This window comes from Phyllostomus hastatus, unplaced genomic scaffold (assembly GCF_019186645.2).
Source record: "Phyllostomus hastatus isolate PE091 unplaced genomic scaffold, TTU_PhHast_1.1 phas_scaffold_501, whole genome shotgun sequence".
Classification (NCBI taxonomy): Eukaryota; Metazoa; Chordata; class Mammalia; order Chiroptera; family Phyllostomidae; genus Phyllostomus; species Phyllostomus hastatus.
Genome location: NW_025334033.1, coordinates 1,067,838 through 1,080,681, shown reverse-complemented (window position 1 = coordinate 1,080,681; position 12,844 = coordinate 1,067,838). Strand labels below are relative to the sequence as shown.

The following is a 12,844-nucleotide window of genomic DNA, read 5'->3' as shown; positions in this document are numbered from 1 at the left end:
TCCAGCCCTTCTCAGTTTGTATTCTTTCTGTTGGGCAACCCAACTTTGTACAGGGAGATGTTATCCTGTCTGGGCGTCAAGGTAGAGGACAGCAGAGGGGAGCCCAAACTACCTTGAGAATTTTCTCCAGGGATGCAATGAGCAACTCACATGAAGGCAAAAATTCAGAAAAGTGAGTGTCATACCTGGTAGACCTCAGCTACCTGGATCCAATCAGAAGGCAGCTGGACAATGGCACAGAAATATCGTCGCAGGTGGGGGCGGCAGTCTGGCAAGAAGGCAGCAATGGCTAACACTTGGTTGGCCACATCCCGCACGTTCAGCTGCTGCCTGGCGTACAGAGATGCCTAGGGAACAGGGAGGAGAGGGTTGGTAGCTCAGCCACTTCTCCCAGACCTTCAAGCCCTAAACGAATTTATATATTTAATCTACCCGCAAAAAACTTTCCCTGAGCCCTCCATTTGGTCTATAATCTAGACGGTATCTAGTCAATAATCTAGTCAATATCCACCTTCATTTGCAGCATGTCTTCCGGGTCTACTAATCACCTCCCAAGTCAACCAGGCCCTTTCCCTCTTCAGAAGACCTCCCACCACCATCGTCTTCCAAAGACTTACCCTGGATTCAAAGTGCTGATGAAATCTGACATCTTCCAAAGTCTCAGAGAAAACATTTCCCCCCTCTTCTCTACTTTTGAAACAGTCACTTATCTACGATACCATTTGCATTTACATATTTGGAAGTGTTTAGCTAACCCAGCAATTCCATAAGCTCGTTAAGAGCCAGATCATGTTTCATTCTGTTGATATGACCCTCAGGATACTGTGTACTTAGACTGTGTACTTACTAAACAAATGAACACTGGTTATCTCCTTCCCAATCCCACCTTCCCCACTTCTCAGAGAACCAGGCCATAGACTCACCCAGAGATCCTATTCCCTTCCCAAAGTGAAGCTCCTTCCACCCACAACACAAAGCTGGTCACCATCCCCCTCACACACTATAAGCACATTCTCGAGCTCCCAGCTTCCCAGTCCCATCCACTCTCAAGTCACAATACCTTGAGGATAAACTCAGGCTCCAGTGGGGCAAGTTCAGTACAAACTTCCAGTAGGGAAGTCTTTGCCCACTCGACTGCATCTTTCTTGTTTGCATTTGATACCACAGTGGAACACAATAAGTTCATTAGAGCCATCTGGGGATTGAGAAAGAGAGGGAAGGAAGGAGGAAAGAGGTATAAGAACAAACTTAAGCATCCCACAGGCCAACTTACAAAATCAAGGACAGAGAGAATGGACCCCAGATTCAGGAAGATGTTTATTCAACCAAGGGGTTAGAAAAGGGGATTAGAAAGTGCTGGGTAATGCCCCCTCCCTCTGGTTCAGCCTTTGAGCACCACTCCTCCCACCCATGCCCTTCCCTCCACCACCATCAACCTCTTCCCCACTCTGGAACTTTTACCTTCTTTTGCTGAAGAACCTGAACAGTAGGCTCAGACCAAGACCCGGAGTCCCCAGAGGCGAGCTTCAAGGCCAGGTCCTCTACCTCCTCCTCCTCTCCGAAGCTTAGACTATAAATAGGCATTTGAGCCTCTGCCCATTTCTTCTCTTCTGAAGAGGACCAACAACCCTGGGAATAGTGGCAGTTATTAATTACAGACCTTCAAACATAGATATGAAAGCAGCTCCCCGGGACAGGAAGCATCTGCATCTAACTTCTAGCACCTGAACTCCTCTCCCTTCGCACCCAGCACCGATCTGTCCTGTGTGATATAGGGATTTCTCACTGTCACACATGCCACCTTTCTGGACCTAACCTTCTGAGCCTTTGCTCAAGTGTTTTGTGATCCCCCTGCTTTCATCTCTTTACTGACGTCACGGCCTAAAAGCCTGGGGCACCCCCTACAACACACTTCCTTTGATGCTATTAAAGTATTTTGGAGTCAAAAGAAAAAGGGCCACATCCCAGGTCAATCCCCCAGCAACCTTGGGCTGCTTACCCTCTGAACCTCAGCTTCCTCTTCTCATTCCCTACCACCTGCCTGATGGGCTGTTAGATTAAGTGGGTTAATGCATGTATGACTCTTCACACATTGCAAAACCCTAAAGAAATGTAAGATGGCAGTAATTGTAATCCTGACAATGACTCTGTGAGGTAGATTTTCAATTATCTCATGTTAAAGATGAGGAAATTAGCCCTGTGTGGTTCAGTGGATTGAGTGCTGGCCTGTGAACCAAAGGGCATCTGCTTAGGTTGCCTACTGTGTGCAAGAGGCAACCAGTCAATGTATCTCACACATCAATGTTTCTCTGTTTCTCCCTCCCTCCCCCTCTCTCTACAAATAAATAAATAATATCTTTTTTTAAAAGACAAGGAAATTAAAGCCTCAAAAGGTGAATAGTTTTGCCCAAGGTTAGGCTTTTGATTGACAAGATAGGGCTCAGATTAGTCTTTCCCTCAGTCCAGGTCTGGAGGCTATACAGAGGAATGTGTGATTATATACTGATTCTTACCTGTATACTAAATGTGCTCATATATACCCATACAAGTAAACATGTGCTTGTACAGACAGTGAGAGGTGACTGGGCCAGGGTATAGCAGATATGTCTCATGCCTGATATAAGACCTCAAAAGCACTTGATTGGTTATGCTACTGCAACATCTTGATGGCTCCCTTCCTGAGCAGAGGTGTTCTAAGGACAGGGCCTGTTTTTGTTCTATTGTCCAGAATGTCTGAACTAGGTATGTAATGAGAGTAATGATGCAAATGAAGACAGCCCTGGGCTAAAGGGAACCTCAGGAAGAGGTTTTGAGGAGAAGAGCTACACAGCACAGAGCTACACAGACAGACACTGGGGCACTGAAAGCTAGGGACTAAAGAATCCAACAGGCAGGGCTGCAGTCAAGACAATGCCTGGAGCCATTACCAAAACTGTTTCCTGAGCTCTCTCTGTGGCAGAGATGGATTCCAGGGCCTGGGGGCAGGTCAGAAGGCCTTGTCCCTCGGAGAGACACTGAGCCCTCCAGGTTGGAGGCTCAGAGAGCAGGTGGTTGTTGGTGTTCAGGCTGCACTGATCAGCTTGAGCCAGTTGAGATATCTGGAGATGCTGGAGCAAGTGGCTGGCAGACATAGTGCTCTTTAGAGTGGGTAGTGTAGCCAGGCACCGGTTCTCCAAGGAGAGGATGTCCGGGTGGGCAGACACATGCCCATGTGGTTTCTCCATGGTCTTCAGGTCAGGAAGTGTGGCCAGGCACTGGTTCTCCAAGGAGAGGATGTCTGGGTGGGCAGACACATGCCCATGTGGTTTCTCCATGGTCTTCAGGTCAAGAAATGTGGCCAGGCACCGGTTCTCCAAGGAGAGGATGTCCAGGTGGGCAGACACATGCTCATGTGGTTTCTCCATGGTCTTCAGGTCAGGAAGTGTGGCCAGGCACCGGTTCTCCAAGGAGAGGATGTCCAGGTGGGCAGACACATGCCCATGTGGTTTTTCCATGGTCTTCAGGTCAGGAAGTGTGGCCAGGCACCGGTTCTCCAAGGAGAGGATGTCCAGGTGGGCAGACACATGCCCATGAAGTTTCTCCATGGCTGGAGCCCAACCAGTATATCCTAGAATGAGAGAAAGACAGGTGATGAACACCTGGCTGCAATGGGAGTATATCTTTCCTATAGCCTTCCTGGTAATGCCAGTGACCTGCAGGCAGAGAACAACTGATATTTTTTTCCAGGCCTGGGTTCATTATAAGGATGTATTCAGGGAGTATTCTACAGAAAGAATACAGGGAGTATTCTAAAGGAGAAGAGTAGTGAAAGGTAAGGAAGAAGCTTAAGGGCAGGGAAGTTGTTTTTTGTTGTTTTTTTCTTTTTAAAAGGACGTGTCTTTTGATGATTGGGTAAAGGAGCCCCCCAGGGCAGTGGTGTGGTCTCAACTTAGTTCAAAGACAACATTTGTAACCTGGACTCTGGATTCTTAGCTCCAGAAAAACATTTTGATCAGGCTGTCCATGTTCACCACCCCAACTTCCTTGCCTCCCACTCACTTCAACCAACTACATGGGATTTTGTCCCCACTACTCCTATCCTCTTAGGTAACTAATGAAATTCTTGTTACACAAGAACAGACACAGCTGGGAACTTATTTTACTTCAACTCTCAAGTACAATATGATACTCTTGATCGTTCACTCATTGAAACTCTTTTCCTTTGGTTTCCATGGTGCTACTTTCCTGGTTTTCCTTTTTTAGTTTATTTAGTTCATTAGATTCCACATGTAAGTGAAATGGTATGGTATTTGTCTTTCTCTGATTGGCTTATTTCACTTAGCCTAACACCCTCTAGGTTCATCCACGCCCTGATTTTTCTCTTACAGCTCTGACCACATCTCCTTGGGGGTTCCTTCTCACGGTACCGAGCCCAGCCATTCCTTGAATGTTAATGTTCCTTAGAATTCTAATCATTCTGTATACTCTCCCAACATGATCTCACCTAGTCTGTGGCTCCAAATAATATTTCTATGCTGACAACTCACAAATTTACTCCTTGAGCTTATGGACAGGAATGCAGTATATGTCCAAGGAGATCTGAATGGATTGACAATCCAGGACCAGAAAGGACAATGGATAGCTCACTGGACAACAGTGTGGGCAGATTACACCAAGAATGATGACCTTTGAGCCCTGTATACTTCTTTCATATCTTTGTACTATATAAGCCCCCAGGGAAAGGAGTGGGGAAATCTCAGAATTAACTCAAGATTTTTTTTAAAGTCTCAAAAAAAAAATTAAGTTAACAGAAAAATACACTTAAATATTTTTCAGACCCTGGAATTTGTGAATGGACATTCAGCTGTGAAGAACAAATGAAAAGTCCTCACCCCCCCATCTCTAGTTCTATTCTCCAGGGATAAATTGTATATGAATAGTTTCAGACACTTTCTAGGCATGTACAAATATATGTATATGCCTCCTCCCTCTTTTTTTTTCTTTGCTTTACACAAAGAGGATCATACTTTAGACACTATTCTGCACTCTACATCTCGGAGATCTTGTTGTGTTAATACATTAATACCCACCTCACTTTTACAAAAGTTGGCTGTATGCTATTCTATCCTGTTTAAGCACAGCGCGGGATTCTGTTATTACAAACAGATTCTGCTCATACCACTTTGGGACATCTACTCTCTCCTTCCAAGGAGCTCACAGCAAGGATGTAAGGGAGACTGATTCTCTCCAACTTGGTCTCTTCCTCCCAGTTCTGCGTCCTTCTACGCCCTGCCTCTTCCCTTCCCGGCTGGCTTTCTCATCTGGCCTTCTCACTGTCCCTTTTACACGCACACACTCCCCTCCCGGACAGACACACGCGCACACACACACCCTGTCCTGGAGCTGCGGAGAGGAGCCGAGCAGACGCATCCCACTGGCGTCCGCCCCACGGTACCGAGCCCAGCGCCCCAGACCCCGGAAGCGGGCGGCTTCTACCTGCGTTCTCACCCTCCCCGGAGCGAGCCAGCCGGGACTGGAGAGGCTGGCTGCCCTACCCCAACGCGGGGCTTGCGGGGCTTGCGGGGCTTGTAGGTTCTCGGCAACAGGAAGCAGCAGACCCGCTCTCCGCCCAGCAAGTCGGAAGAGGGGGAGCCGGGAGCGGGAGGAGGAGCCCGGCGGGGCGCGGTGAGCGCACGGCGCGGGCGGAGACCCGGCTGGAGCTGGCCGCAGCTGGGGGTTGCAAGGCCGGATCCGGGCGCCGCCCACTGAGACCGCAGAAGCCCGGCAGGAGGTGCCAATGCTCGGAGGGCACGAAGCCTCTTCTCAGGCCTGAGTTTGGTAACCCAAACCCCACTTTTTCCTCTTCCTGGACCTTCTTTCTCCTGTCTGTCAGGCTCCCCTTTCTACCAAGGGCCTCTCTTTTCTAAATTTCCTCTCCTTTCTCCTGTTGTATCTTCGAACACTGTCTTGAAAAAGATTTTTATATATTCCCTGCCTGTCAGGACACCTTTTTGCTTAGGGTCAAAAGTACTTGGACTCTTAGCTCATCCAAAATTTACTTTGTGAAAATAGAAATAAAAGGAGACGGAATATGGTGTTATTATGGCAGGGTGGAGTCAGAGCAACCCGTGTGCATCTAGGGGAGATGCGTGGATCACAAAGAATCTATTTGGAGCCGTTCTGAATGGCTAATGTGAGCCGTTTCCCAGAAGGTGTGACCAGGCTCAGGACAGAGACCAACGACCTACCGGTAGGATGGTAGTGCTAGTGTTCTTTTATAAAGAGCTGCGCCAAATAGATAGTAGCAGAAGAAATATGCTTACCTCGTGTAAAATAGATTATCTGTCATCTGGGAAATATCCCTTTACTCAGGAAAATGTCCCTTTGGTTAACGAGGTACCCTTCATTCCCTGGTAACAGCTAAGCTTCAGCTCAGCATTGGGACCATCCAATTCATTCAGCCAGATTCCACCTTCCTTCTTAGATGTCTCCTTTACTTATCCACCCCATCAGTCTCAATACGCCCTTTTTATACCAAGTATTTATGTACCATTATCCTCCTGAACTAAAATTCATAAGTAATGTAATTTACCTATATACACAACTTTTTCAAGTAACAAAATAGCCTAAAGAGATAGAAGGGAAGGTAAAAGGGACATGGTTTATTACAAACTACTATGTGTATAATGTTTTGACATTATACAGGACACAGTGTGGTGCTCAGAGGCATGCATCTCTATGGATAATTGTCTTAAAAGCACCATGAATAGAGTTACTTATGTGCCATGATTTTCCAAAAATTATCAATACTTTTTGGCAGGTTTTCTAACAAAACAAAATATGATCATCCCATGATATTCATGGTGGTTGCAGCTCTGGAAAGTTCAGTATATATTAAACAATGCCTAAAATGCCTTGTGTTTTTATTTAAAATTCTTAGAGCCTAATTACAGTGGATTTTGGGCTACATGTGTGACTGGCAAGTCATTCAGGGTTGTCAGAGATGCAGGAATGTCCCGCATTGTGTGGGACAGTTGCTGAGAGCATAGCAATCTCAGACCCTGTCCCTGTTCTGGGAGCCCCCCCAACCCACCCCATCCCCCAAAAACAGCTTCCACAAATTTCTGAACCACCCCCTAAGGGGCAGTAGCCCTTGGAGGTCTGTCTGTAGAGGAAGAGGAGGAGTTTGAGTGGGAACACAACACCTAGAACACCTGAAAGAAGAGGCTGTGCAAGGCAACTGGAGGAGGGGCATATCGATGAGAAGGAGATAAGAAGAGAGGGGGGTCTACTTAGGACTTTACTTCCAAAGTCCTAAATCTGTAAAGCCACTCTTGAGGTGAAGCAGCTTTTCTTCAGATTACTATCATTGATTCAATCAGGGAGTTTTGTCAAATAACTATACCAGGGTTGAGGAGACATTCTGTTTCTCACTGGAGTAACTCTCCTGGAGCTTATTTTTCTTACTTGCAAGTTCTTAAATTCACTTTCTCCTTCATACACAGCTCACACCCCAAATTGTTGATCAGTAGCATTGAGCTGCAATGTCTAATTGGTGAGTGTAGTGTCCAGACTGGTTCTTTCTGGGGCCAGGGATGCCATCCCCTCAGCCCATAGAAGCCCCTTTATTGAGGGCCCTACTGCCCATTAAAATTGCTCTCCTCTTTTAATTGCACATTTCTTATCCTCCCCCACTTTGATTCAACAAACATCTGTTAAGCACCTATCAGGTGGGAAGGATAGTGGGTAAATGTATAAAACATGCCTCTTTCTGAAGCCTTCATGGTGTCACAAAGAAGACAGACATATGCAGAAGTCACAAAAATGCATGGTGGCATACAAGAAGTGCTATATTCCACTAAAGTACAAAATACAGGGTTATGTGAGGGAAGGATATTGACCAACTTCCTGGAGGGATAAACTTTGAACTGGGATGGGCAGGCTTCTGATAAGAAGTGGAGAGGAGAGTGAGAGCCTGGGGAATATAAAGGCTAATAGTTCTACCAGGATTTTTTTCCCCCTTTGTGAATAATTACCTTTAGATTCATAGCTTATGTTTCTGTTCAGTCTAACCACTGCCAACTTCAGAACTTTGCACAAGCTGTGATACATGGACAAGTACTTAGTCAGTAGTACTTGACATCTCAAAGGAGCCCTTCTGTGTCATCAGAAAGCCCCAGAAGCCAATTAGCACATTATGTAAACTTCAAGGCCATCTCCCTTCTGATTCTTCTGACTCAAAACAACCCTGCATTTTGTCTCTGGCCTGCTGACATTTCCTAATATCTCCCTTCACCTTCCTCCAAGGGTTGTGTTCCCTTGTGAGCCCTCCTTCCCTGACTAGTCTTCCTTACCAGATGTGGTCGATTAAAGGAAGCCACATAGTCTTTGCTTCTCTTCCCATTGAAAAGTGGAGTCTGATTTTTCATTTCTTGAATCCAGACTGACCTAGAGACTTGCTTAACCAATATACTGGCAGAAGTGACATTCTGGGACTTCCAAGGCTAGGTCAAAGGAAACTTCTTGGACTTTCCACTCAGGTTTCCAGAATACTCCCTCTGGGAGCCCTGAAGCGCCAAGTAAGTCCAACTACCCTTAGATTGCTTTGCTGAAGAGGCCACATATAGGTGCTTCAGTTAGTCTTGGCTTTCTAGCCACCCCCACCAGGGCACCTGACAGGTGAACAATGCTGTCTTGGGCCCTTCAGACCAGCCCATCTATACCAGTTTAGTACAACCAAGTAATTTCCATCAATGGACATGGAACAAAAGAATCATTTAGCTGAAGCCTGCCTAATTTAAGTGAAAACAATGATGCATAAGATCATGAGAGATATAATAAAATGATTGTTATTTTAAGTCATGAAACTTGGGGCAGTTTGTTATGCAGCATTAGATAACTGGCACAACAGACCTGCAACATTGCACACTAGTTTACACCAGTAGATTACCTTGTTGTCATCCTACTCTCCTTAAACTTTTCAAGTCACCTAATCCCTAACACACGGGGACTGTGTGATAGTTCCATGTGTCGGAATTGCTTGTTTTGGGAGGTAGGTTAGCTGAGTTAGATGCCAACTTATGTGTCAAATATATTTGGACAAGGAGACTTGTATCCATGGAATTGGTTATACTCCCTCATCATTCATTCAAGGAGTATTTGTTAATTGGTATTGTCAAATTAATTAACATCCGAACCAACCCCTAGGATGTATGCAGTGAAGTCACATGTGCCTAACAGCTGTACAGCCCCAGGTTAGGATCAACAAGTACAAAGAAACACTGTGGTGGCATATAAGGCTCAATACTCCCTCCCACCCTGATTTCCTAGTTATCTGGTTTTTGTACTCAGAGATATGGCCCTATTACTCAGCCCACAGAGGTATTGGGAAGAGGTTCGGACACAAGACAATGAACATATTTAATATATTGTTCTCATATATTCTTCTGTGTTTTACATAAAGTTTTAATATTAGCCTCCATGCCCTCTTGGGACATTTGCTAAAGGGAATTTGTACTTAATAACCACGAAGGTCTAAAACTCAGTCAACAGGTAACTTCAGCACTTGCTCCTTGCATATTAGCAAACATGTGTTTGTACCCGACAAAGTGGTCAGAGGCCATTTGGGGTGGCAACATTGTAGATTTGTAGCCACAATAGAAATGTATCCAAATTAACTGCCAAAGTTCCTATGGCCAGGCACTGTAGCCAACCTCCTTATCAGACCCCTAGCCTCTGGGCTCCCTTTCTTAAGCACACTCTGGGTGCTGCTGCGAGACCTGCTGGGACCTATGCAGTCATTTAGGTGATGAGGGGCTGGTATTGTTGCTTCAGGTTTTGGCCAATACATCAAGAGAAAGTGAATCTACCTGGTCTATAGTGGATGGACTAGAACACACATTTCCATCAGATAATCTCTTAGCACTGCCTCTTGTGAGGACCTGAGAAGAGGAGTTTCATGGTGTGGACTAGTGAGCCTAGGCTCTAAACAGCCCCTGAAGAATCCTGCCCATGGCACGCTAGACACATTTTAGCAGTTGGAGACAAATAGCTATTACCACTTTACTAAGTGCTCATTCGTTTTTCACTGGACAGTTAGTCCAAACGGTTCAAATGACTTTCCCAGGTTGGACAGCTGGTCTCTTGATTCCCAGTCCAGTGCTTGGCCACAGTAGCATCCACTCCCTTTGACATTTTTTTAAAATGTTATTGCCTATATAAGGACACTATCAAAATGGGTTCTTGCCCCAGAAGTCTTTTTCATGAACATATCAAAGAGTATGTCAGCAGTTCACAAGTCCTGGAAGACAGGGCCTGCCTGAGGAGTGCTGCCCTGTGTCGAAGAGTAGACATAATAGGAACCTGATCAGGACACCTGATATCACATAGGATTTGAGTGCTGCTTCTTGGGTAGACAGAGCATTTCCAAGTAAACTTTGTACATAAAAATAGTGGACTTGGGGGAACATTTTAATGGCTGGTAGGAATAATGAAACAAAATATGTGGATTAAGAGAGCCCCAGGAGGACTGGAATACTTGGGCACTATGTTAGAGTAATCTAAAACAGGGGTGGAGATGGCATACTACAGTTTAGTAATTAAGCATGCACTCTGGAGTTCAGCAGATATGTGTTAAAACCTTGCTCTGCTATTGATGAGTTGTGAAATGCTAGGCTGCAGAAGAAAATAAGATAGATAATCTCATAAACCCTGAACAGAGCAAGAGACTGCTGATGTTGATATAGAAAAGAGGCCAGTCACGACCCTTCATTTGAAAAGTTTCACCTTTGCCCTGGCTGGTGCAGCTCAGCGGACTGAGTGCCGGCCTGCGAACCAAATGGTTTGATTCCCAAATTGCTGGTTGGATTCCTGGTCAGGGCATGTGCCTGGGTTGCAGGCCAAGTCCCCAGTAGGAAGCAGTTGACAGGAAACCACACACTGATGTTTCTCTCCTTCTCTATCTCCCTCCCTTCCCCTCCTAAAAATAAATAAATAAAATCTTAAAAGAAAAGTTTCACCTTCCCCCTCATACCCTGACCAGTGTGACTGGTGTGTGTCTCAGTGGGTTGGGCATCATCCTGCAAAGCAAAGGGTCACCAGTTCAGTTCCCATTAGGGGCACATGATTGGATTGCAGGCCAGGTCCTAGGTTGGGGGCATGTAAAAGGTGACCAGTGGATGTTTTTCTCCCTCTCTGTCTCCCTCCCTTCCCATCTTTCTAAACAAAGTGGGGGAAAGAAAAGTTTCACCTCATATATCATATTCATAACAATCCTTGGCTCACACATTCTAGTAAAGAAAACTATTGGCAGGAGGGACCCCTTACTCTGGCTGAGCTTCTTTGAAGTTCACAGCTAGTATGTTATAGCAGTTGGATGTCAGACTCCTCAAGACCATGTTTCTAAGCTTCCAATGCCATTTATACCCTTTAATTGTTCCTACTAGTATGAGTGTCATGAATTAAGGCTACCACCTCCATACAGATGGATCTACACTGGAGAGGTGGCATAATTAAAAAAAAAAAAATTTTAAGTAGGCTCTGAAATCCTTCTACCTGAGTTTAAATGCATGCTCAACATTTACAAAATTCATGACCTTGGGTGAGTAAATTCATTCTTCTAAGCTTCAATTTCCTTATCTGTAAAATGGGGATAATAATAGCACTCACTTTTATAGGTTGTATTGGCATTTAAATAAGATAATGTCTATAAAGCACTCAGCATACTGCCTGGCACATAGCAAGCATTTAAACAATATGAGCTATAACCTATTAAAAAAAAGCAGTTCTTTTGATAGAGTGGGCTTTCATTAGTGAGAGTTTGCTTGAAAAGTATGTATAGGGCTCGGCTTGCCTATGGTGATGAGTCAAGCTGCTGTATAGTTAGAAGACCACTGGCTTCTTAAAAGCTCTGGCCACAGCTGGAGTCCAGCTGAACCCAGGCCCCTATCTGAGGAGCAATGTGAGGCTAGAGTAGCTGGGGATATACCTTGTAAGCCTCTGTGTGGCCCTCCTGGTCTCAGGAGCCTGTCACCATGGCACACTGGCCACCGTGCTTGGCATCATCTAGCTTGCTGACCTAAAGGATGTGGCCTGGGAACTTGACTTACAGACTACCAGGACACAGTTTTCCAAATGTGTCTAGAGGTGCTTAGACTATCCCAAGCTCTGGGCTCATGACTACCGTCATACTATAATGTTTATAGTACAGGTATTATCCCTATTTTGGGGATTAATATACTGGTATTCAAAGTGATTAAGGGACTTACTCACCATTACCCAAATTATTGAACCCAAATTATTGATTCTAATTCAACATACATTTTCAAGCTATATGTACTTTTTTCATTATTCTAATCAGAAATATGGATTATTTTATCTGGAGTCACCAGTGATAATAATAATACCATGAGCTTTTGGCTCTCAGAGAAAAAAAAACTGTAATCTCGCCACTAATAATATATATTACATGTATTCATGAAAATACGTAGTTGTGTGTATGTGTGTATATGGTTGTATTACCAGGAATTTTGATAAATTCACACTTTTCCACCTAAGACCCCTTGATTTCAAGGGCTTGCCAGGATTTGAAATTTAGTCTGTAGCCCTGAAAGAGTAATTGTGACTGTCCTGCCCATAGAGCTCACCTGTGAGGTTTGTCCCAGTCAGCCTCTTGGTCCTTATGTACAGTTACGTGACCTGGAGAATGCACTCATGAAAAGCCTCCCTCTTCATTATTCAGACTGCCACACGCCTTGGCTTCCTATGCTGTATAAGGAAGGGTTCAAAATACATGGACTCCAAAATCTCTGCATTCCACGATTCTATTAAATCTTTCTGTGCAGTTTTTTACTCTTCTGGTAGGACA

General features: G+C 44.9%; 1 protein-coding gene across 5 annotated transcripts in view; it reads right to left on the bottom strand.

Moving 5' to 3' along the window:
• The window catches only part of TEP1 (telomerase associated protein 1), a 38,496-nt gene extending 32,877 nt beyond the window's left edge, over positions 1-5,619 (bottom strand). For 2 of the 5 annotated variants that reach the window (XM_045822571.1, XM_045822574.1), the window contains exons 1-5: positions 5,476-5,619; positions 2,928-3,607; positions 1,462-1,629; positions 1,061-1,195; positions 186-347 (exon numbers count right to left, since the gene is read on the bottom strand). In XM_045822571.1, the coding sequence (XP_045678527.1) occupies positions 186-347; positions 1,061-1,195; positions 1,462-1,629; positions 2,928-3,584 (1,122 nt within the window). In that variant the 5' untranslated portion in view covers positions 3,585-3,607; positions 5,476-5,619. Of the gene's footprint in view, positions 1-185; positions 348-1,060; positions 1,196-1,461; positions 1,630-2,927; positions 3,608-5,069; positions 5,338-5,370 lie in introns of those variants that run through there. The other 3 variants (XM_045822575.1, XM_045822572.1, XM_045822573.1) reach the window with 3 other exon arrangements.
• Positions 5,620-12,844: the final 7,225 nt, after the last annotated feature.